At 37.6% G+C, this 23,987-nt stretch overlaps 3 protein-coding genes and 1 long non-coding RNA gene across 5 annotated transcripts; 2 read left to right on the top strand and 2 right to left on the bottom strand.

Annotated features, from left to right (window-relative positions):
* The first annotated feature begins 1,679 nt into the window (after positions 1-1,679).
* Positions 1,680-10,564, top strand: LOC131316739 (RING-H2 finger protein ATL79-like). Of its 2 annotated transcripts, none has more exons than XM_058346169.1 (5): positions 1,680-1,896; positions 1,997-2,147; positions 3,975-4,048; positions 4,719-4,775; positions 9,945-10,564. In XM_058346169.1, the coding sequence occupies exons 2-5, from the start codon at positions 2,021-2,023 to the stop codon at positions 10,422-10,424; spliced, it is 738 nt and encodes a 245-aa protein (XP_058202152.1). In that variant the 5' UTR covers positions 1,680-1,896; positions 1,997-2,020; the 3' UTR covers positions 10,425-10,564. The 2 variants fall into 2 exon arrangements, with proteins under 2 accessions (XP_058202152.1, XP_058202151.1); XM_058346168.1 differs by having other exon boundaries at positions 1,994-2,147.
* LOC131316740 (uncharacterized) lies at positions 8,235-9,330 on the bottom strand. The gene is made up of 3 exons (XR_009197258.1): positions 9,053-9,330; positions 8,579-8,665; positions 8,235-8,476 (listed from the first exon to the last, which is right to left on the bottom strand). It is a non-coding gene; the product is annotated as an uncharacterized LOC131316740 (long non-coding RNA).
* Positions 10,565-10,685: 121 nt separating the features above from the next.
* LOC131316723 (protein neprosin-like) lies at positions 10,686-11,690 on the bottom strand. Its single transcript, XM_058346154.1, has 4 exons — positions 11,584-11,690; positions 11,441-11,494; positions 11,213-11,350; positions 10,686-11,102 (listed from the first exon to the last, which is right to left on the bottom strand). Exons 1-4 carry the CDS (start codon positions 11,623-11,625, stop codon positions 10,989-10,991), a joined length of 348 nt encoding a protein of 115 aa, XP_058202137.1. The 5' UTR covers positions 11,626-11,690; the 3' UTR covers positions 10,686-10,988.
* Positions 11,691-15,347: 3,657 nt separating this feature from the next.
* Positions 15,348-18,268, top strand: LOC131317572 (protein FAR1-RELATED SEQUENCE 5-like). The gene is made up of 4 exons (XM_058347110.1): positions 15,348-15,373; positions 15,703-15,810; positions 15,933-18,110; positions 18,190-18,268. The coding sequence occupies exons 1-4, from the start codon at positions 15,348-15,350 to the stop codon at positions 18,266-18,268; spliced, it is 2,391 nt and encodes a 796-aa protein (XP_058203093.1).
* Positions 18,269-23,987: the final 5,719 nt, after the last annotated feature.

Raw genomic sequence — 23,987 nt, 5'->3', positions numbered from 1 at the left:
GTAATTTACCCTTTCTAAAATGGGGCTCTTTTTGGCTTTTGCCAAGTTGTCTCACTGACCCTGCATCTGCACTTGTTCCTGCTGAAAAAGTTTTCTCCCATTTTATAGTAGTAGGAGTAGTACAACACAACCACCCTGGCCAGTTTTGAATACTATACAGTACACACAATGGTTGTGTAAAACACAACACACAATCAATCTCTAATCGTCCATTACTGTAATAAATGGCTAGGATTCGATCAAAATTTTCCCTGGAAGAGTTTTTTAAAATCTAAACCGTCCAAATATATTTGAACGGTCAGAATTACGCGCACAATCAACACAACGGGTGTACGCGTAGCATTTTTGTTTGCTATCACCTAGGATCTTTGCAAAGAAGACAACAATAAACCACGAGGAAAGCACACTTGGCACAAGGTGGGTCCCAAATCTCCCTTCCCTATTTTTTTTTTTGTGTCAATCGATAAGAAGGGATAGTAGAAAATGTGTTGCAGCAATAAGACTTGAACCCATATATTTTAATTGGTGAGGGAGTGCCACAACCATTAGGCCGACGTTCTCTCTCCAATTTTTTCTGGTAAAAAATAGTTCCCTTAAAGTAAGGAAATAATAATAATAATGAATAAAAACAATCTCTAAATATTTCTTGGACTGCACTTGTTGTGTGCGGCTCTCCAACTTACCACATGTGTCACCAAAGTTATACGGAGTATAAAAGTTTTTTTTTTTCTTCCTTAGAGATGCAATGATAGATTTTGCACAAGGGTAATATGTAGATTTATAATGATAATCCAAAAAGCTGGTCAAAAAGGTGACTTCTAGATTCTGCATTCTCCATTTTATTTTTCAAAATGCATTATCGTAAAATACATTTTATAATTTGCTCATAAAAACCTAAATTGCAAACACCATAGAGCAGAGCCTACAATCCATACTTGGAATGAGATTTGTGATTAAGTTAACTCGAAAACATTTGGCCAAGTGAGTATGAAAAAACAAATAAGTACTTATCCTCAACAAGATCATATCTTTGAATCCCGCAGAGGCCGAACAAGAACATGAATCGAGATCAAACAATTTGGTTATTTAACTACCCTACATTCTTCGACTATTGTCGATCTCTAAAGCGGGGAGATTATTTGGTTATTTAACGTTTCTGTAACATTCCAACTTACTTGAACAAAGATTGTGTGGTGGAGAAGGAGTTGAAGATGAGTCATCATTCAAAGCCGCATACCGGTGTCCACAGGCCTAGCTTGTTAGTTTAGTTTACTTCTATTTTTTTACTTTTCAGATTTCTTTCGTCGAGACGAATGAATAATTCATAAAAAAATTATTGCTAAATTAAAAATTCACAATTTTTTTCAAAAAAAAAAAACTACTAATTGAAAAGAATTATTGATACAAACTAGACCTTAGTGGTGTACTACACAACACAGTGTGATATTAAAGGGTCTTAATACACCACGTGATCAACTCCTCTTAACTCACCAACTCTCCCCTTTAAAAGGAAGGTCAACTCAAAATGTCACCATTTCTTTCCCTCTCCCTCTGGACCCTCTCACTCCTCACTCTCCCTCTCTCTAGTTCTGAAGTTTCCACATTAGGAAAAACAAGTACACATCTACTAACTTATATCACTATCACCAATGCCAACCAGGATTAAAAAAAAAACCAACGCCAACCCCAACGTTCTTTCCTAGATTTAGGACACCCCTGCCTTCTCTTTGATCTGAAACTAGATAATTAAGCCCTCAAGAAAGCCAGAAATTCCATTGATCAAGACCCATTATTACTTTCCTCGGCTGTTGGACCATTTCACTTTCCAGACCCAGAGTACCAAAATCCTCTGGCACCAAGGTGGTTCCATCCCATGCTCTGCTTGTCTTCATTGAGGTATATTTATTCCAATACAAATTGCTCTACTTTTGATGGGTTTTGAAGATATTTGCTTCTTTTTATTTGCTCTACCATGTTTGTGTGATCTTCACAGCAGAGCCTGAAGAATTCATAGGAGAAAATGGTGGAAAAAATGAGCAAGTTCTTCTCTGGGCGGCTTTGGCGCATCTCATTACTTCTTCTCTGGGGGATGTTGGCTTCTGTTCAGGGATCAAGATACAGAACCAGTTTGTGGCAGACATTACATGGTAACTCTCTTTTTCCTCTCCTAATTAATTTTTCTTCTTGTACTGCTCTCTTGATCTCTGTTTGGTTGCTGAGAATCCTCTTGGAAATCATGAAGAAGCAAAGATGCCATAGTTAAAAGGAAGTACCTGAGTTTTGTTCTGTTTTTCATCTTTCAAAAAGAGCTCATGACCAGTGAAAATTATCTTGGTTAAGGTGACCCTCTTAAGATTTAGCACCACTTAGTGCATCTCCAACAATACTGTTATGGGTGAAGCCTGCTTGGGCTAGAGCCGGGATGGCTCTACACGAAAGCCAGCCGGGTTTGGGCCCAAGACCGGGCCGGCTCCTGACATGAAGTCGATTTGTTCACCTATAAATACGTTCCAAAATTATTTTTAGAGTTAGAGAGCGCCTTGAGAGACTTTCGAAAACGAGAGAAACTGTGGTAACTCTTGAGAGAGCTTGAGAGAGAACTTGTAAGGTTATTCTATCAATCAATAGTGAATTAGTGTGGCTCCCAAGGACGTAGACAAGTTGCCGAACATCGTATATCTGGTGTCTTGCTTTCTTTTCTTGCTTTTGATTTCTCTTGCGTATTTATTCTGTGATTCATACCATTTAAGATCCTATTTTTGTGTTTGTTGGTGAGATTAAACACGTAGTTTATTCCGTTGTATTCCCAACAAATACCAAACTCCTGCCGATAAAAAAAAAATACCAAACTCCCTGATCCAAATTAAAGCAAATGTATGAACACATTATTGACACCAATATCAACTAAAAGAGGATTTTGAGGTTGGCAGTTCCGGAAGAAAAACTATGAACGGAGTACCGGTACAGTCACTGGTAATTAGCGGGTTCAAACCAATATTAAAGAAGATGTTAGCGTGCAAGGGTAGGGAAAAATGCCAAATGCTACGCGCACAACTTACACAACGGTTGTGTAACTAATTCCGGCAGTTTGGATGTGTTTGGATGGTCCAAATTTAAAAAAAAAAAAAAAAAACTCTTTCACATAAAAGATACGGAGTAACTTTTTCGGAGAAGAGTTTAAGCGAATCTTGACCATTAATTACAACAATGGACGGTTAGATATTGGTTGTGTTTCTTGTTGTGCATATAGTACTGTTGGGGAGAAATGTGCAGTGGCTAGTGATGGTTGCACGCGGTGTGCATGGTTAGACTAAAATTAGGTTTAAGGTTAGAGTAAGCTTGAACGATGAGAGGGTATTGTTGAATTGTTGACAAGAATTATTTGAATAGGTATACTTAGAGATTGGGGCCGAGAAATTATCGTTTTTTTTTTTTGTTCAAATAAATTCACTCATTTTTAGAATGAAATAGATTATGATCACTGGACGTACGTATGTGGCATGCAAATTTTGTAGAATGATTTAGCAATTTTACTTGTAAGTACGTATATCACAGAACCCATCTTTCCTTAGTTACAGTTATTTTTCGTGTTAGGGTGTTTCTACTTTAATTAGGTTGGCTTGCAATAAGGCGGGGACCATATTACAATATGGCTCCAATAAGCAAATAAGTCGGCCCATATATTTTATTTTTTTTTGTAATTAGTGTCCCGGACTAGCTTTCGCGCATTTCTACAGATCCTCGATCCCATGCTTTTAAACACACTTACGGGTGAGGATTAGATGGCCTCAAGATTTGCTGGAAGGGGATCTGAGAACTGGAGATCTTAAGTGGCCGGGAGCAAATCCCAGCAGTTTTCCTGTAACAGTTTCCTATATGATCGCGCGCTTGTCGACTATTGTTAACTATTATAACACTTGATAGCATGCATACTAATACTGATTTTTTTGTTTTGTTTACTCCTAATGGCCTAGCTTCAGGAGAGGCGTCTAAATCATCTCCTCTTCAGTTTGGGTCCACAACTCCAGGTTTCATGAATGGAATCCAGGTGGTTAACAGAAATCCTATTGGTACCGACGGTACCATAAGGAAAATGCACCGACGGCCACCGGACGGCTCGGATCGGCCGTCTGGTGGCCGTCGGTGCATTTTTCCTACGGTACCGTCGGTACCAATAGCAGTACTCTTACTATTCCCATCGTGCTCTTATTAACAAATTTAGTCCTATGTTTGATTGCATTGTGCTAATTAACATTTTTATGAACGCTGCTACAGGTACAGCAGGTTGTGCACAGCAGCCGCGCACAGACCGTTTTTGCGCCCGTCTCGGGCTCCGCAAAGATGATCGGAGCTGCTCATTTTGTTCAAAATACTTTGTTTAGGGTCCCTGTAAAAAATTCTCAATCCGATATCGGGAAGGGTGTTTACGAATCATCCAACTTTGCTTCAAAATTTAGGCTTTATTTTGAAGCAAAGTTGGATGATTCGTAAACACCCTTCCCGATATCGGATTGAGGTGATTTTTTACAGGGACTCTAAACGAAGTATTTTGAACAAAATGAGCGGCTCCGATCATTTTTGCAGAGCCCGAGACGGGCGCAAAAACAGTCTGTGCGCAGCTGCTGTGCACGACCTGCTGTACCTTTAGCTTTACTGCATTTTTATTGGTCCTTAATTTGTTTTTTAAATGGTTTCCATTAAATTCAATTTGTTTCCAGATGCCAGCTGCCCAGGCTAACACAGCTCCACCAAATTTGGATGAGCAGCACAACACGGTGAGTTTGTCATCCTTTGTTGCAAATACTTATACGTACGTGCATGTTTGATGGTTGTTAATTAGTTTCTATTAGATGGTTTATAATTGGTTCCATTTGTGACCCAATTGATAATCAAATTAAACCATCAAGTAATGTTTACCCATTAATTTATAATTACGTAACCATAATTGAATATGGATGGATTTGGGCGGGTTATAATTGGACGGTTATGGGTCGGTAAATGGATTTAGATTGACATTGCCACCTCGAACTACGAATACTGAGAGAGTGAAAAAAGAAAAGAAAAGAAATAACGCTCCACGTGAAATTGATTTGGCTTGAACTTGTCATGTTATATAAGTTTTTGAATTTGTATACTTTTTCAAAACAAAAGAACATTCTCTGTTTTATTCACTCTTAAGCAGTTAGCATGCTAATTAATTGTGGTTTCCCACCCCGACCCCAAATTAGTACTTCTCTTAAACAGTTGAACTGATGTGTAATTTCACTACAATTATGTTGGCTGGTAGAGCCACTTTGATTGGGACAAAATCTGCATGTAAGTCGCATAAAATTCATAGTAAATTCCCCTGACCTTGAATTGGGACAAAATCTGCATGTAAGTCGCACAAAATCTCAGTTTCTACAACTTTCGTGTTTTGCATAAAGCCTAAATACGTCGTGACGTGAGGTAAAAACGGGTTTTAAGACAGTAGCACGAATCTGCCTAAAATCTGCACATCACAACCCCTTTGAAAAATCATACTCCCTCCGTCCCTTTTTAAGTGTCCCGCTTCGTAACTCCAACTTATTAAAAAAATATCATCATTACACTTTTCACATTAACTTTTACCTCCATTTTCTCTACTTACCCTCTATGGAGACATCATCATTACACTTTTACTCACTAACTTTTCAAAATGGAATCTACTTTTAGGGGCAAAATGGAAAATGTACCCACTTTTACCCACTAACTTTACAAAATAGACACTTATTAAGGGACAGCCCAAAATGGAATACTGGACATTAAAAATGGGACGGAGAGAGTAATAAAATTTTCCGATTTCGGATTAGATAAACTTTATACCAAATTAGGTGCACCTTCGTGCACAGCACAAATGCATGCCCGTTGAAGTGAATAAGTTTTGATATATGCTTGAGATGTCTTGTTTGTAATTTTAGAGCCGGAATCAATAGAAGAGTATGGAAATTTGTAGGAAGATATATTACATAGATTGATGAAAGTAGCAAAAGCATTAGTTGATTTACATACGGACGACACAGTGTGTAGTCTATTTATCAGCTCACGACCTAATTCAAAAATTAGAAGTTAGCTAGAAGTATATCATCTTCAGCAATAAAGTGATCTTATTTTTGAAATAAAGTGATATATTACATAGATTGCTCAAGTGATCTTATTTATTCCTACAGCCCTCTCATAAAAGCCATTGGATAATAAAGTGATCTGATTTTTGAAAATTTTCCTTAGTCTTGATGATCTATCCAAGAAGGACGATGAATATATGTAGGAGGGATTGATTATTGGTGGTGAACAGTAGTTGATTATTGGTAGTTGGTATGTACGAGGGCTTGAACAGCAGTTATCCGCCTTTTAGGATCCATTGTCAACATTTTCCTGATAATATCCTTTTGCACCAGTTGATATAGAAGGCCAAGGGGAGCTTTCAAAGTCGATATGGCCTTTTAAAATCTCATTAAACACTACAAGAAAAATGAAAATTAGTGACGAAAAAGTGGCGACGAAATTGAATTTTGTCACTAAATGAGTATATTTGGCGACGAAAAAATAAATTCGTCACTATTTTGATAACTTTCGTGACGAAATAATTTCGTCACCAATTATGCATGTTTAGCGACGAAAAAAATATTTTCGTCACTAAAGGTACCCATTTGGCGATAAAATATATTTTTCGTCGCCGAAAACTTAAAAAAGGTGACAAAATTATTTTTTGTCGCCAAAGATAATCATTTGGTGACAAAAAATATATTTCGTCGCCAAATGTGAGCAATTTAGTAACGAAATATTTTTTTTGTCACCAAATGCTTAACTTTGGTGACGAAAAATAATTTCGTCACCATTTTAACGCTTTCAGCGACAAAAAATATATTTCGTTGTCAAATGGGTACCTTTCGTGACGAAATTTATGAATTACGCTTTGTCACTAAATGTATTTCGGACATAACTCTTTACTAAAATCTCCGATTTAGATAATTCAAATTGGGTTTGAACAATAACTCAATTGCCTACAACTCTATACTAAAATTTTCGTCACCAATTATTCACTTTTTTGTGACGACATATTTCGTCATCAAAAGGCACTATAGGTGACGAAAAATAGATTTCGTCACCAGGTAGGAATCCTCGACAACCTTTAGTCGACAAATTTTTTTTCGTCACCTATATTATTTGTGACGAAAAATATGCAATTTGTGACGATTTTCATTCGTCACCCAATTGAATTTTTCTTATAGTGAAAGATGTCTTTCTCGGTGTCTTTCTTGACAGATAGATATAGGTTTCATATCAGTTAGACTTTAGGCATCCTAAAGGGGCTTGGCACAAGCACCGCTAATGAAATTACAAAGAGCCAAATTTCATAAAAGGATTAGGAGGGATGCTTAAGTCTTCACTTGGAAAACAAAAGCTGGTTAATGCAATAAGAAATCCTTGGTTCTGAGTGAAACGACTTGGACTCCATGAAACTTAGCGACCATTTTGACAACTCAAATAGTCCAAACACAAATTGGCCGAACAGATATTCAAGATACATTATACTCAAGAATAAATGTATTCTTTTAGGCACTGGTATATAAATGAAAAACAGGTATTTACCAGCCTAAAATGGAGGCACTCTGCTTAGGAGGATGTATAGAATGACTCCTGCACTCCAAACAATCTTCTTCCCATAGTTCCTCTTCAACACTTCCGGAGCAATGTAATAAGCACTCCCAACAATGCCCGAGCACAACCACCATTTGAATATAAGTCAGTTAATCAGAAAATCAGGTCAAAAAAGAAAACGGACCAACCTAAAGAAGCAAGGAAGTAAAACAACAAACTCTATGACAATTTTTCTTTCAATAATTCACAGTTCAAAATTTTGTTATAATAGCTTGGTTTATACCAGCATAAATAAACTGAACTCAATATCCAAAATTCAGCTCTTGTAAACATTTGGAGAACAATCTTAGTAATCAGAAGCTCAATTTAGAGATTCAAGAACCACAACTTAGAATTTAGACTCAAACTTAACAAAAGAGGGAAAAGAACACAGTTATCCGACAAATACTACGTACAAAATTAGAACAAAAGCTCAATATTGGATCACCCCTGAAAAATGAAATACTAAACTTAGATGAATACTTGAAACCAGAAAAGCTAATAAGGAAATATCAAATTTAAATTGGGGTATATAGCACACATGTGAGGGTTGGTTGTAGTGTCATTAAAGTAAAACTCTTAAACAACCAATCATGAGTATAATTTATAAACACTGCAAGATAAGTTAGTGGGATACTACATCCAGGCCGTTGCTTTGTAATTAGCAAAAGTAATGTTTGGTAAATAAAAAGAATCACATTTCAATTCAAGGGATCAACAAGATAAGTTAAGCGATTACTGATCAATCACATTTCTTTCCAAGACAACTACTTGTTTTCTCCCTCAAGTAGAATTGCTCCAACTGATTAGTGTAAACCTACAGTCATTGAAGGACAGTTTTAAGCACTAATCCTTCCACGATCAAAAAACCATAACAAAGAAGTAATTTTACTGAAAGGCGGTAAAAAACAAATCATACTATAAGAAGATCATTGTCTTTCGGGTTAATTGTTGGGTCACTTCGCAACCCCACTTCATACTCTACTTTTAAAATCAAACAATTAATCTGCAAAAATCCAAAAATCTTATAAAAGATTAATAAAAACCCTTCAAAAACAAAATTCGATGCATGAAAAATTAGAAGCCTAAAAGAATAGTCAGAGAGTGATTAAACCTAACGAACATTAATTGCCATTTGAGATGGAATAGCATTGAATGATAATGAGATGTAGAATGGGATAGATAGTTCAAATTTAACAATGTGTCACAAACAACTCTAATAACAAATAGTTCATGTTATTATTTTCCATGAGTTCACCGCACCAACAGAAATTGTATTGCCACAGCGTTGGAGTATAACAAAGACGTGGAAAGCCAACAAATCAAAAAAAACAAACATTCAAATGAAACCCTAGAAGACAGCAAGAAGGACTGAGAGAGTAAGAGACGTTACATGGAAGAAAACTCTAGAAATAGCATGAAAGACGCCAAGATCTCGCATCTAACCTCTCCCTCTTTCGATCTCCAAACCTGTTCGTTTTTCGCTGCCTCTGTTCGTCTGTGTTGCGTGGGGGCAAAAAATAGAGACGTGGGCGAAAGGGAAGGGGTGTGCTGGTGGTTGCCGGAGGTGGTGGTGGGCCAGTAGCGGTGGTGGTCGTCGCCGCCAATGGGTGCATGGCTCGGTGGTGGTCGGCGATCGCTCCTCCTCCTCTCTCTCTCTCTCTCTCTCTCTCTCTCGAATCCACGTATGTACGCGCACGTGGGTTGTGTGTGAGAAAAAAGAGGGAGGGGAAGCTTGCTACGTGGCAGCATCATGTGGTCCACTACCTCAAGCCCGCGGGAAATTACGATTTTAGACACCAAAACCCTCTAGCTTGGAACCTCCGGGGACATTATTGGAAAAATTGGACCAAAAAATGGCATCTCCCAATCCTGTTCTTATTATTTAGGAGGATGGAAAAGTTGCTTATAATTTAGAGGGCTACGAGCTAGTTTCCCTGTTTCGGCTCCTAAGAGTCCCGAAAAATCCATGTTTCGGCTCCTAAGAGTCCTGAAAAATCCAGACAGAAGTGAAAGTAGTATTACATTGTTCAATGCGTATCCATCTACATATGCATTATCGGGTCGGGTCACGATGATCCGACACAAACTTAATTTGTGTAAAACTAAACCGTGTAAAAATAGAAATTCTACAAATAGATTTGCTAGAAACTATTACTTTGAAGCATGAAGTCGTTGTCTTGTAAAGATATTACCTACTTATTCGCTACCTATAGACTTGTAACATAAACTTTTTTTTGACCAGTCTTGTAACACAAACTTGTGTGTTTATTTTTTAAAATCAGGTTGTAAAGAACGAGTGGCATCAAGATACCCAATTTCGCAAGCCAAGGAATTCTCTCATTGCTGAAACAGTAGCTCCGATTGTTGGCATTTTGGTACTTTTAGGATGTTGTTATTGTTGTTGGAGGATGTGCGCAAATAATAATCCTGAAGAAGCAGCTGACCCTGAGCCAGAAGTTGAGATAGTCGGGGCAGGGCCTACCGTAGAAGTGGGACTCGATTCAAACGTGATTGATATTTTCCCACTACTTCCTTTTATGATCGATGGACCAGTTGGTTTCGGGGAATCTGAGTGCCAGATATGCTTGGAGCAATTTGTGCACGGGGAGAATGTAAGAGTTCTCCCCACATGTAGGCATATATTTCATGATCATTGCATCAAAACGTGGTTGGCCAGCCGAACAGAATGCGCTGTTTGTCGCCACGAGTATTTAGGTTGGGAAGCCGAAATGGTGCCACCGGATGCTCTTGGACAACCCTAGATGGTTTGAGCCATTTTTTCAAATCCTAGTTCTTTTTCTTTTTTTCTACTTGGATAAATTGTTGTGAATTGGCAATTAATTATGTACATGCATCATTTCTGAACTCAAGTTTGGCTAAAGAAATGATATAGACTTTTCAATTGGTGATTTGTCTAGTTAAAATGGAACACGTGGGAGTTGCTTTATAATCTTCAGAATTACACAGCCAGAGAACCTAATAGTAATTCAATTGCATTCATTATCTTTTGGATTGTTGTTCACTTATTTTATTGGCGATAGTAAGAAACTATCAAAACATAATCTAGAAGATCAATCACTTCAGCCTGAAGGAGGGCCTCCATACACGACCAAATGTCTCAAACTTGTGTGTTCTTCATCAAAAACTTTATATCGTGTCATATTGTCTGCAAAGGACTCTGTGTTAGAGGCGTCGATATTTTGCCCGCCACCATCAATGACTTCGAGATTTTTGAAGTATGAATTGTAAAGTGTATCATCTGTAGGGAAATCACTATTGCCCATTCCAGGAGAAGGTGTGCCCAGGGGTCCAAACACCTCTCCTCCCTATTCGGCATAGGAAGCCATGTCTGCTAGTTCAGTGAATAATCTCTTTGGCCAGAATCCAACCTGGGTATTGTCATCTCCAGCTAAAAGCCACCAGTTTCCATTAGCTAGGTCCTTTTATGACAAAACAATTTAATAAGTTCCTTGTTGCAAATAATTGTCTAATACCTTTTTCCCAACCAAATAAGAAATTTAGAAGCGCGATGAGAGGTAATTAACCGTACCGGGTAGATGTAAAGTTGCACTTCATACACCACTTTTCCGGGAATAGAAATTTGTGGATAGACTAAGTCCAAAGGTATATCCGATCTCACATGAACGAATCCAGGACATCTAGTATTGAAACAATGAGATTGACCTGCCTGTTGGTACAAACAAACAAAGATTTAATATGTGTAACAAGGTGTAGCACATCCATTTAGGAAAAGTAGAACCAAAACAGAGAATGTTACATCCAATCGTATAAATTGTCTAGTCTTAGAATCACCATACAACATTGGATCAACCTGAAACATAAAAATTTGCTTACGGTGAGAACTCTTATATGATGTTAAAATTGAATATTAACAATTCGCAAACAACAACAATGACTTACCCTCCAACCTACTTGTATGGTATCGGCCCCATTTTGAAACATGAATCTTGCTGCACTATATTGTCTTCCGGAAACATGGGGATTATGTAAGCTAAGTGTCGCTCCAGCTCCATCAACTTGTTTTGGCCTCCTCATGTTTGAACCACGGCAAACTGAGCAATATGAAAAAAGTACACACTAAATGTTAGCAAGATTGATCTACCCCTCCTTTCCAACACAATATATTTGTATTAGTTATACCTCTGGCATATATGATGTTACAAGCTCCACATAGGCTTGAGCATTTCGATTCTTAAAAAAAAAAGGAAAAGAAGTCTTGAGGATTTTCAGAGTTGGTAATGCTTTGGAACGTAAGTACACGATTAGCTTTATAATCCTAACTTTCCACGCATGTATGATCTATATCGATTGATTTGAAGTACGGAACTGTTGTCTACTTCTATGTTACTGCTTTGCAATTTCGATCATGCTACGTACTCAAAGGGATGTCATTATGTCAATATTTTTTTTTTCTGATAAGTGAACCAATTTTCGAGGCTCTTAAAGGAACGACCTGGCAAACCAAAGGAGTTTATAGCATCTTGGAGAGACTTCAAAGAGACATTAAGAAGGAACAAATTTACTCTTAAATCTCAAGTCTTGACTACCCATCCAACCCTAGGGGTTAAGAGTAAAATAAATATTGCTCTGATTGCTTCTACTAACAACAAATTGAAACCTGCCCATTTCAAAAGAATTATTTTAAGAACAGGATGAGAGTAATACAAATGTTGAGAAAGGTGCTTTGCAAAAACATACATATAACCAAAAGAGAGCCATGGCACCAAAATTAATTCACAAATAACTTAGATGTGGCTAAGAATAACTTACATGATTACCGAGAGTATTATCTGCAAAAGACATTACTATCGAAGCATTTCTCTCTCTAATAAGATCTTCTAATAGGAACTGTACCAACAGGACAGCCTCCCCCAATCAGCCCTATATGCACAGGTTCTTCATCTTTAGAGGAGACTTGATCTCTTTTTCTTTTAGGCAATGAAATAGGTTTCATCTGTAGTTCAAGAGTAAATGTGCATTACATATGTTGTATTTAAGTCTTTAGATTAGAGACATAAGAATATATAGATACAAACCTCAAAATGAAAACTGTGGTTCTTCAACAAAGGATGATCAAATGCTGGTTGTTTGTAGAAATCCACGCAATCATATATATCCCCATACTGCGTCTGCAAACATTGCAATCTTCTTAAATTTTGAAGAGGATTTGAATGTAACCAATTACTCAGTCGAAAGTGATGTCCAATTCGTGAAAAGTGATGTTTTGACCAATTGGTGAAGGGTTGCTCAGTTTATAGATTGTATGGCTCAAAGTTCAGTACATGATCGATCATAAAGACATCGAGACTAATTGAAACCAAATATTTCACCCCGGAAGAAAATAAACTTAACAATACCAATACATCAACTTGAATTGGGAAAAAATTTCAGTATTGGACGGGTACCACGTGGGATATACTCACCCCGCACCGAATTTTTTTCTTTGAATTGGGTCTTACTGGTACAATTTTAACTTGCCATTTCTGTTAACTTTTGCCATTTTCTAGGCCCATTGCTGTCCGAGAATTCGGCCTTAATAATAGGAGACATATTACCCAAGTGGGCTTTTGTGAGGACCCAATTAACGTTTGGATTTGTCTCAATCTCAACAAATTATTCTAGTCAGAGCAATAACGGGCAAAAAATCTGTTTGGATTTTGGGATTTTTAGGAGAGTAATCCCACACGTTTTCTACTCCTTAGTAGTAATTTTCCAAATAATTAGGTGATTCCTAAGAGTTAGAAAGTGCCGATAAAAATGAGGGTGAACAAAATCAGACTAGTTGAAGTTGAAGGTAGTACGAAAACAATTGTTTTGCCTAAAATTTCGAGGATTTATCAATCCTACAAAATTGACCCAATGTACGTCATATGTTGTAATGCCTTGCCAAAAAAAAGAGAGAAGAAGAAGCTATTGACCGTTAGATTATATACCTTTATAGTCTTTGATTGAAGGCTTGTTCATAAGCTTAAGTTGCTTTTCCAACTCTAGATCTTCCCTTTCGAATAAATTCCTCATTCCTTCAACTCCATTGTAGCCGAAAAGCTGAAATGACAATAAGAGAACTAGGAGATTTGACGTAAACCCATCTATTGATCTGGATAGCAAAAGTAGAGTAGCAATGAGTGATCAGAGATTGCATTATGCGAATATTGTTTAAGAAACTATAAGCATGTTAGGAACGTATACAGACCTGACATGTCTTATAATGATAACACAAGAACAGTGTTCTCGGGAGAAAGCTGTGTGGACAAATGTCCTACATTGGAGATTATTTATATTTATATTGATTGTCTCTCATGAATTGCCCGGCCATTAAGATTGCAATGCTATATATGGTAGATATCTATGAAATTCATATCTTCAAATTAATTGGCAGCATATATACGTGCATTGAAGTCTGAAGATGCGTATCATGCATTTAGAAGGAAATCCTAGGGGTAACAAGAGGTTGCGCATGAAATAATTGCATACCCTCAACAAATTATGTTGATTGACAAATGATTTGATTTTTCTTATTTGATTTTTTTACGTTATTTTTGGTAAAAAAAAAAAATGAATCAAAAGTGGTTGATTACATGAATGATTTGATTATGCATGTGCAGAATCTTCTATTTTCTTTCACTTTTCTAGAGGATCGAGAATAAGTGCCGATTTTGTAACCTTCTATATTTTCATGTATAAGAGCGTAAATCTAAAATTCACTTATGTATTATTGTGTTCCCTAAAAATTAAGAGTTGAATTTTCGAGGTTGGACAAAAAAATTGAAACGAAGGAAATATTAAATATGTCTCGAGGTGTTCGTGGACGAACAAGACACGATCCAAGTCCCCTCTACGTGCATGGCCACCTTTCAGTCTTTCACCAAATCATTTCGTGCTTGGTCCATATATGGGGTGCGCGCGCGCACACACACACACACACACACACACACACACACACACACATATATATACATACATACAGTTGTTTTCATATCCGGTCGTCCGGATTTTATACGGTCCGGATTTGGGGGCCCCCACTGCTGTGGGGAAATAAAATAGAAAGAAAAAGACCCCAGCCTCCCGAAAGCCCCATTCGGTCCACAACCAAAGAGAGAAACAGAAAAGGGAGGGCGACTGTGTTCTGTTCGAAACACCGATCGTAGACGACGAACGTAAGGTCTGTCTTTCTCTCTCGTTCTCTCTCTCTCTCTCTCTCTCTCTCGGTTCTCTCTCTCCCGGTTCTCTCTCTCCCGGTTCTCTTTGATTTTCGAAACCCTAACTGTGATTGTAGGGGCTAATTTCTGTGATTTGTACACGGAGGCGACGATATACGAGTCACCCAAGTGAAGACGAAGAAGGACGACCCAAGCTAAGGTGTCTCCCTCTCTGCCTCTCGTTCTCTTTCTCTCTCTCTCTCTCTCGTTTTCTATGATTGTTGAAACTCTAATTCTGATTTTAGGGATAATTTCTGTGATTTGTACACAGAGGTGACGATATACGAGCGAAGATATACGAAAATCCAAAGCCGAGATCAGCCCTAAGGTCTCTCTCTCGTTCTATCTCTCTCGTTGTTGTTGTCAGTGAATTTTTTGCATTTTTTCGGATATTCGAGCGAATGATTCTGTTTTGGCGATATGGGGAAAAAAAAAAGTTAGATTGTTGATGCTTAACCTAATAACATGGTTCAGGCGGAAGAGATGCTGATGTACTTGCATAACTTTGAGAATGGTAATCAACTATTAAAGCTACCTTACCTTGAATGATCTGTCAATCATACACACATTTTGGTTTTAAAAAAAAGAGGCACAACCACGCATAACATTAAAAGAATTTTCTGCAGTTCAAAAAAAACGAAGTTTAGTACATTCGGGGCTCGTATTTACATATGATTATGAAAATGCGTGGGATGTGGGATAGACGAAGTTAAGTACATTCAGGGCTCGTGTTTACACTATATATGTGTGCCACTTATGCTGATTTTTTGTTTTTGTTTTGGTATTTGGGATAATGTCTGCAATTGGTTGCCATTGGTAGGTTTGCCATTGGTAGGTTACCAATAAGTAGCTCAGAAATTGATAAAATGGAAGAACAAGATCGAACCAATATTGATCCAACCCCTTTGTTTAGAGCACCACCACCGAGGTATCTCTTTCCCTCTCTCAAAAATTTGTTGCATATTATAGCATAAAGGGAGACACATAGACTATTATTTGTTGTAATTGTTTGTTTGCATGTTAGTAATTGTTTTGTATTTTGATTTTTAGAATGCAATCTTTGGATGACATAGCAGTATCACCGTCACCATCCCAACCGTGTCAATCATCTGTGAATTCTTGTCAAGAATTTTATACTCCTCAAGTTAAAAATGAAGTGATACCGAAAATTGACCAACAATTTCTCAAATTAGACGATGTTTGGGAATTTTACAACGAATATGCTAGACAAGCTAGATTTAGTGTCCGAATCAATTCTAGTAGGTTGGGTGAGAATGGTAAAGTAATGAGGAAGGAGTACGTTTGTTTTAAAGAAGGGGAGAGAAAAAATTCTAAGGCCACTATACGCCGTCGGGGTTTAACGAGAGAGAAATGTGGTGCAAAACTTGCTGTCGTAAGAAAAGGTGAAGTGTTTGTTGTATCAAAATTTGTTGAGGGTCATAACCATGAGCTTACAACGCCAAGAAAGGTGCATTTGTTAAAATCTCATCGCCGAGTATCAGCCGCACAAAAAGCTTTAACGCAACAATTATCTGCTGCTAATGTGCCAACATGCCAACAAATGAGTATTTTTGAGTTGCAAGCAGGGGGTATTGAAAATGTTGAATTTTTAGCACGAGATCTTTACAATGATAAAAGAGATAAGAAGAATGTAGTACATGGTCATGATGCGAATATTTTGTATGAGCATTTCGAGATGGAACAACAAAAGAATCCGGGTTTTAGGTTCACATTTGAGAGAGATGATAAGGATAGAATGACTCATTGTTTTTGGGCGGATGCGACATCTAGAAAGTCATATCAATATTTTGGGGACGTGGTAGTGTTTGATACTACGTACTACACAAACAAATATTCCTTGATATTTGCACCTATATTGGGGGTCAACCACCACAGGCAGACAACACTTCTTGAGTGTGCGTTCTTGAGTGATGAAAAAACTGATTCGTTTGTGTGGCTCTTCAATGAATGGTTAAAAGCGATGCCAGGTGGACCACCCAAAATGATCATAACTGATCAAGATCCGGCAATGACAAGAGCGATTGCTTCTGCTCTTCCAAATACGTTTCATCGATATTGTATTTGGCACATTGTGAGCAAATTTTCTGAAAAATTGGGTGCATTGTCATATAAGGAATATTATGATGAGTTGAAGAATTGTATATGGAATTCTGAAACACCTGAAGAGTTCGATGCAAAATGGGCAACTATCGTAGGAAACTCTAAGTTGTCTAGTAATAAATGGTTGCAGGACATGTATGAAATTCGTGATAGATGGGTTCCCGCATATACGAACCACATGTTTTCTGCCCACATGACTAGTAGTCAACGGGCTGAAATTTCTCATTCGTTTTTCAAGAGGTATGTGTCCAAAGAAAATTCAATGATGGATTTTGTGACGCGATTCAATAGGGCACTTGCGAAAGTCCGACATAATGAATTGAATTTGGACCATAAAGATGTTAATGAGAGGCCTCTCTTGAAAACCTCGTGGGCAATGGAAAAGAAAATGAGTGAAATATATACACGGAGCATATTTGAGAGGTTTCAAGAGGAGATCTTTCAAATTAATGCGTATGTGGTTACGTTCATACGCGAGAATGAACATTGGTGTTTTTGGAATGTTCAGAGAGAAGAAATTGAAGGTGCGAGAACCCGTGAGATTTCGGTGGATAAGTCATCCAACCTTGTGAGTTGTAGCTGTAAGTTGTTTGAATTTGATGGAATTCCATGTCGGCACCTGTTGGCGTACCTTTTTAGAATGCAAATTAGGGAACTCCCTAGTGAATACATCTTGCATAGGTGGACGAAAACAGCAAAAGCGGGCAGGGTGATGGATGACTTAGGTAGTGGTGTGAAAGAAATATGTAACAGTTCACTTATTGTGAGGCGACAAGGTCTCTTCCAACTTGCTTGTACAATTATCGATGATGCTGTATTAGATGAAGAAGAAAGTGAAGTTGTGCGAGAAGCTTTGGAATCTAGTCAAATGAAGATTGCATTGATGAGGAGTTCTCGCCAAGATGGTTCAATGAATCGTATCCAAGTGCCGCCTTCTCTCGGAAGCCAACATAGTTTGAAAGAACCACTTCAAGTTAGGGCAAAGGGTTGTGGTAAGCGTTTGAAAGGAGGAAAAGAGAAGGCCGTCAACAAGATGAGGAAATGTAATGGTTGTGGGTTAACGGGACAATCGCATGACAAAAGGAATTGTCCAAAACTTATGAACATGTAAGTGGATGTTAAATTGTACTATGAATTTCATTGTTTATACATGGAATACATCTTAATTGTTGTCTTATTTTATTAGGTCTTCACAAGATGTTAGGTTGAGTGATGACGAGGATGATGACAAGGATGATGTTGACGATGAGTGTAAGTGTTTGTGATACATCTACGTTTAATTGTTTACTTGTTCTTGTCTTTTGTTTCGTACATTCATGTTAGTATTTTTTTTGGGTTGCAGGATGGATTAGTGATTGAAGGAACAGATGACACCGTTGTCCGATTACGAGTAATGACATAGCAGTGTTTTTTTTGGGTTGCAGAATGTTTGATAAGACTGTAGTGTTTTTTGGTTTTTAAATTTGGTTTCGGAAACATCTCAAAACGGATGGAAGACAGATGGAAACTTTATTTGTATTATGTATTAAATTTGGTTTCTGTTAAATTTGGTTTTTAACTAATGCAAATGATGGGGTAGCAGCGGAAGCAGGAGAGGTTGAAAACTATTATTGAGATTCAAAACTCTCGTTTCATTTTCTTATTTACCAGTTGTTGCGTGTTGTTATTAGGATGTGTTTGAACGCCGATAATGTTGAGTGACTACTCATTTGGAATCAACATATTGAGATGCAATGTAATTAAGCATCTCGAATCCTTTCCTTTTTCCTACAAGAACTCAAAAGTAGTAAAAATGCTGAAAACTCATCTCCAATGGCATACCCTTTTGCTTATACCCTTTTTCTTACCCAAATGAGGGGAACCTAAATCCAAACCCTTTTTCTCAATCCCTCTTTTGACTTTCCTACTATTTGCACGTATGCAATTTTGACCCAAGAAGATGATGCCCAAATAAAGTGTGCTAAGCCGTTTGTGTTGTACTGATTGGTCTTCCTTTAATTAAAAAATTTGGGTAAGCCCCGTTTACCTATTGAATACTTTAATATTTACATACACCCAAATACCCTTTCCAGTTCCATACAGCACCATTTGTCTGCACCTATTTTCGAGTCTAAAAGGCCACGAGATTGAGTTCAAACCCAAGCTAGCTTGGCCAGTCCTTGTTTACCAGGATTGATGTACAAATTCACGCACACGTACACACACTCAAATTCACGCACACGTACACACACACGTACACTAGTATCATACAATCATTACAGAGCCAAATCAAAGAATTCAAACTTTCGATAAATAAGTGACGCATTTCAATTATTCGATTTCGTTTCTTCTTATCACTTTTTTTCCCCCTGTTTTCTTAACCTTTCATCGATCATTAACCTTTCTCAGGAGCATTACATTCATCCACATAGTTGCATTACATTCATCCACATAGTTGCATTACATTCATTCTTTGAGCAAGTCAATACATTTTGAGAACTAAGGTTTTAAACTACCGGTTACAATAAATACGAACGAATACAAATTACATTCACTTAAGAAGTGCAATGATAGCCACTACGAAGGCTAACACACTTAAGAATTGAAATACAAACAGCATGTGCTTTAAATTAGCCACGGTGACCTCAATGGCGTCAAGGCGTGCATCATTCTTAACCAATTTCACATCTGCTGCAACATGTGGGTTGGGTTGGTGACACTCAATTGGATAGCACCACTCCCACATCTTGCATTTACTTTTATCCTTTGAATCCTTTGGACACCAGTGGTAGAGCCTTCCAGGATTCTTTTCTGACTCTGAAATGTGCACAGCAGCTCTCAATCCACACCAACATGTCTTGTTTTCAAATGTAGAGTGATGAGATTGAATGGTACTCCTGTTGCTTAAACTGGACATGACTATTTTAACACAATTACTGCACACACTCACACAATGTATACACACACTCACACTCACATAATGTCTACACACACTCATACAAATGTCCAACACAACTATAAACTACAAGTAACTCATTACAAATTTTGAGAGTTTTGGCTCAGAAAATTTTCATCATAGCCAAATAAAGTGAGTCAAATAAACGAAATGTTCAAGACACCACATTTTTAAGGCACTAAGACGGCAACATTAGTTACCAATTGACCATCTAATGTTTCCAAGCCTTAGTACACATTGCATGTTAATATGTCGTCATAGCCAACAAATAGGAGCAAACAAATCTGAAAATAGGGGCAAATTATTCCAACGGCTCAGAAAATTTTCATCATAGCCAATTAAAGTGGCTCAGATAAATGAAATGTTCACTACACATTTTTAAGGCACTAAGGTGGCACCATTACTTGCCAATTGACTATCTAATGTTTCCAAGCCTTAGTACACATTATATATACAGTTCTTTTTAGATCCAGTCGTCCGGATTTTAGTTTGGTCCGGATTTGAGGCCCCCCACTGCTGTGGGAAATTAAATAGAAAGAAAAAAGACCCCTCCAGCCCCCCTCCAGCCCCATTCGTTCCACAACCAGTGAGGGAAAGATAAAAAGGGAGGGCGACTGTGTACGAATGGGCGACAATGTCCAACACAGTTACAAGTAACTCATACAGCAAATTTAGATAGGCAATTTTGGCTCAGAAAATTTTCATCATAGCCAAATAAGGTGGCTCAGATTAATAAAATGATCAAGACACCACATTTTTAAGGCACTAAGGCGGCAACATTAGTTGCCAAATGACCATCTAATGTTTCCAGGCCTACGTACACATTGCATGTTCATTTATCGTCATAGCCAACAAATAGGACCAAACAAATCTAAAAATAGGGGCAAATTATCCCAACGGCTCAGAAAATTTTCATCATAGCCAACAAATTGGGGTAAACTCATACAAAATCCGATCTGAACCATAACAAAATCCAGCCGACTGAACCTGAAAACAACTGATGTAGATCACAGTTCAAAATCATACACTGATAACACCAAATAAACACCACTTCAAAATTATCTGGCCAAAATCAGCATAAGTTACACACAAAACCAATCCAAATAGCAACTTATCATAAAAAAATCTAACGGCTCAAACACAAATCCGAACCATAAATGCCCCAAATTGGATATCATACATACAACCCCAAAATACTGTTAGGGTTTCGAAAATCAATCAATTAGTAGAAATCAGCCTTCCCGATGTCCAAACAAATCACCACACAAACAAATCACAGAAATCAGGCCCTGTTCTTCATTTAGGGTTTCTAAAATCGAAGATCTTCTTTTAGGGTTTCGAAAATCATAGAAAACGAGCGAGAGAGAGAGAGAGAGAGAGAGAGAGAGAGAGACCTTAGGGCTGATCGTAGCTCTGATCGTAGCTCTGATTGTTCATCGTCGGCCATCCCGAGATCGATCGAAACCACACAAAAAATCACACAAATGAGTTCGAAAATCAAAAAGAACCGGGAGAGAGAGAACCGAGAGAGAGAGAGAGAGAGAGAGAGAAAGACAGACCTTACGTTCGTCGTCTACGATCGGTGTTCGTCGTCTACGATCGGTGTTTCGAACAGAACACAGTCGCCCTCCCTTTTCTCCCTTTTCTGTTTCTCTCTCTGGTTGTGGACCGAATGGGGCTTTTGGGAGGCTGGGGTCTTTTTGGGAGGCTGGGGTCTTTTTCATTCTATTTTATTTCCCCATAGCAGTGGGGGCCCCCAAATCCGGATCGTATAAAATCCGGACGACCGGATATGAAAACAACTGTATATATATATATATATATATATATATATATATATATATTATAAAACAGAAGGGTGTGGGGACAAGTTATTGCAACGGCTCAGATTTGTTTGATCCAATGGTTGATATGTCCTCTCCAACTCTCTTAAGAAAGTGCCCACAATTTTTCAAATATTTTACAAAAATGTCATCTCTTCTTTTTACCCAGCTTCTGTTATTGACATAATAAAATAAATAAATTCTAGCTCCTATCGTTTGGGTTCCCCTCTCTCTCTCTCTCTCTCCCTCTCTCTCTCTTGTCATCTCTCGAATCCCCATCGAGGTTTACAAATCCAATCGGAAGTTAGGCCAAGGAACATTCCTTTCGATTATCAAAAAAAAAAGAAACATTCCTTTGGGATTTTTGATTTATTTCGGCGAAATTGGTTGAAGAAAGCTGCGTGAAAGCTAGGCCAAGAAAGCTCCGTGAAAGCAAAAGTAATGGGTCTAACAAAGAAATCATTTTTTGAAAGTCGTGTGAAACATTCCTTTGGGATTTTTTTTGAAATTTTTTGGTGTCTGATTCTTTTCAGGGTACAAGTAGTGTTTAAATTTTAATTTAGTTGCTCTTTCAGGTGGAATTTGTGCCTGTTATGAGTATTCAAGAAATTTGGATGATTTTTTTGGTATGGGTGGGTGGGTGTGTATTGTTAAATGTTACACATAATCGAGTTTTGTTATTTTGACTCATTTTGACGTTCCATTTTGAATGATAGTTTAGTAATGTACCACGCCCAGATCCATGTGTTTTTAGATTCTTCTCTTTTTTTTTCTCCCTTCCTTTTTCTATTATTATCGGGTTGCCTGTGCCTACATGGGTAGAAATTGATGTAAGTCTTGGCAGAAATTGAACTTCTGAATAGTAACTCCATTGGGTAATTTTCAGCAAATTGAGTCAATTTCAATCGGAATGGATAGTGCCATAGGCACATACAAACACTATGCCTTCAATATCGCTTACACTAAGGTATTTCAACCAAAGCGGAGTTCTCTGTAGCTTTTTTCGATAGTCTGTTTTTTTCTCACAGTTCAAACTAATTTTTTTTTACTTTTTATATGGTTAATTTATGGCATTTGATAACTATTAGTGATTGAAGTTACATTGAGGTTTTTGATTTCTGGGTTCTAATATGTTCTTTCATTTCTGCAAATAGGTTTAATGTATGTGGTGGGGGATCCAGAGTAGTGCTATTTTAACTTTTTTACTTGGTATTTACTTGAATTCCATAAGCAAATTGATATTTTTTGTAACTAACTTAAAAGTTTAGTTGGGGAGTGCCGTAAGCACGAATAATTCTCTTTCGTGTCACTAAAAAAAGAATCACATACTACATACTAATGAATTGATTTAGTGTTTGAGCCACTAGCTAACAAGTGTCATAGGCACCGGTAATTCCAACCGGGGTGTGTAGTGCCGTAGGCACGGGTAAACACTAGTATATATATATATATATATATATATATATATATCCTATTCTAATAAGGACCACCTCATTTTAATAAAGTGCGGACCTTCCTTTCCTGATCGAATTTTGACGATCCGAGCAGCTCAATGTGTTCAAAACGTGATTTTAAGAGTACCCGCGAGGAATCAAGAAAAAAAAAAGACTGGAAAGGATTTCATCCGAGCAGTTTTTGTTTGTTTTTTATCGAACGGTTCAAATAAAAACTGCTCAAATCAAGCCCTTCCCGGTCATTTTTTCTGCCGATTTCTCGCGAGTACCCTTAAAATCACGTTCTGAACATATTGAGTGGCTCGGATCATCAAAATTCGATCGAAAAATGCGAAAAATGGGGAGGTCCGCATATAAGGTCCTTATTTTAATGCTATTACTTGAAGATTTATATATATATATATATATATATATATATATATATACACACACAAAATTTCTTATAAGGGCGCCCTTACCGTATTACGGTAAAGACGTCCATTTTCCGACCAATTTGTGATGATCCGAGCCGCTCAATGTGTTCAGAACATGATTTTAAGGGTACCCGCGAGAAATTAGCAAAAAAAAAGACCGGAAAGGGCTTGATCCGAGCAGTTTTTGTTTGTATTTTATCGAACGGTTCAAATAAAAACTGCTCAAATCAAGCTTTTCCCGGTCTTTTTTTTTGCTGATTTCTCGCGAGTACTCTTAAAATCACGTTCTGAACACATTGAGCGGCTCGGATCATCAAAATTTGGTCGGGAAAGGAGAGAAAAGGGGAAGCCCTTACCGT

This window comes from Rhododendron vialii, chromosome 2a, assembly GCF_030253575.1.
Source record: "Rhododendron vialii isolate Sample 1 chromosome 2a, ASM3025357v1".
Classification (NCBI taxonomy): Eukaryota; Viridiplantae; Streptophyta; class Magnoliopsida; order Ericales; family Ericaceae; genus Rhododendron; species Rhododendron vialii.
Note: the sequence above shows the minus strand (reverse complement) of the source record. Positions and strands in the feature narration are given on the sequence as shown.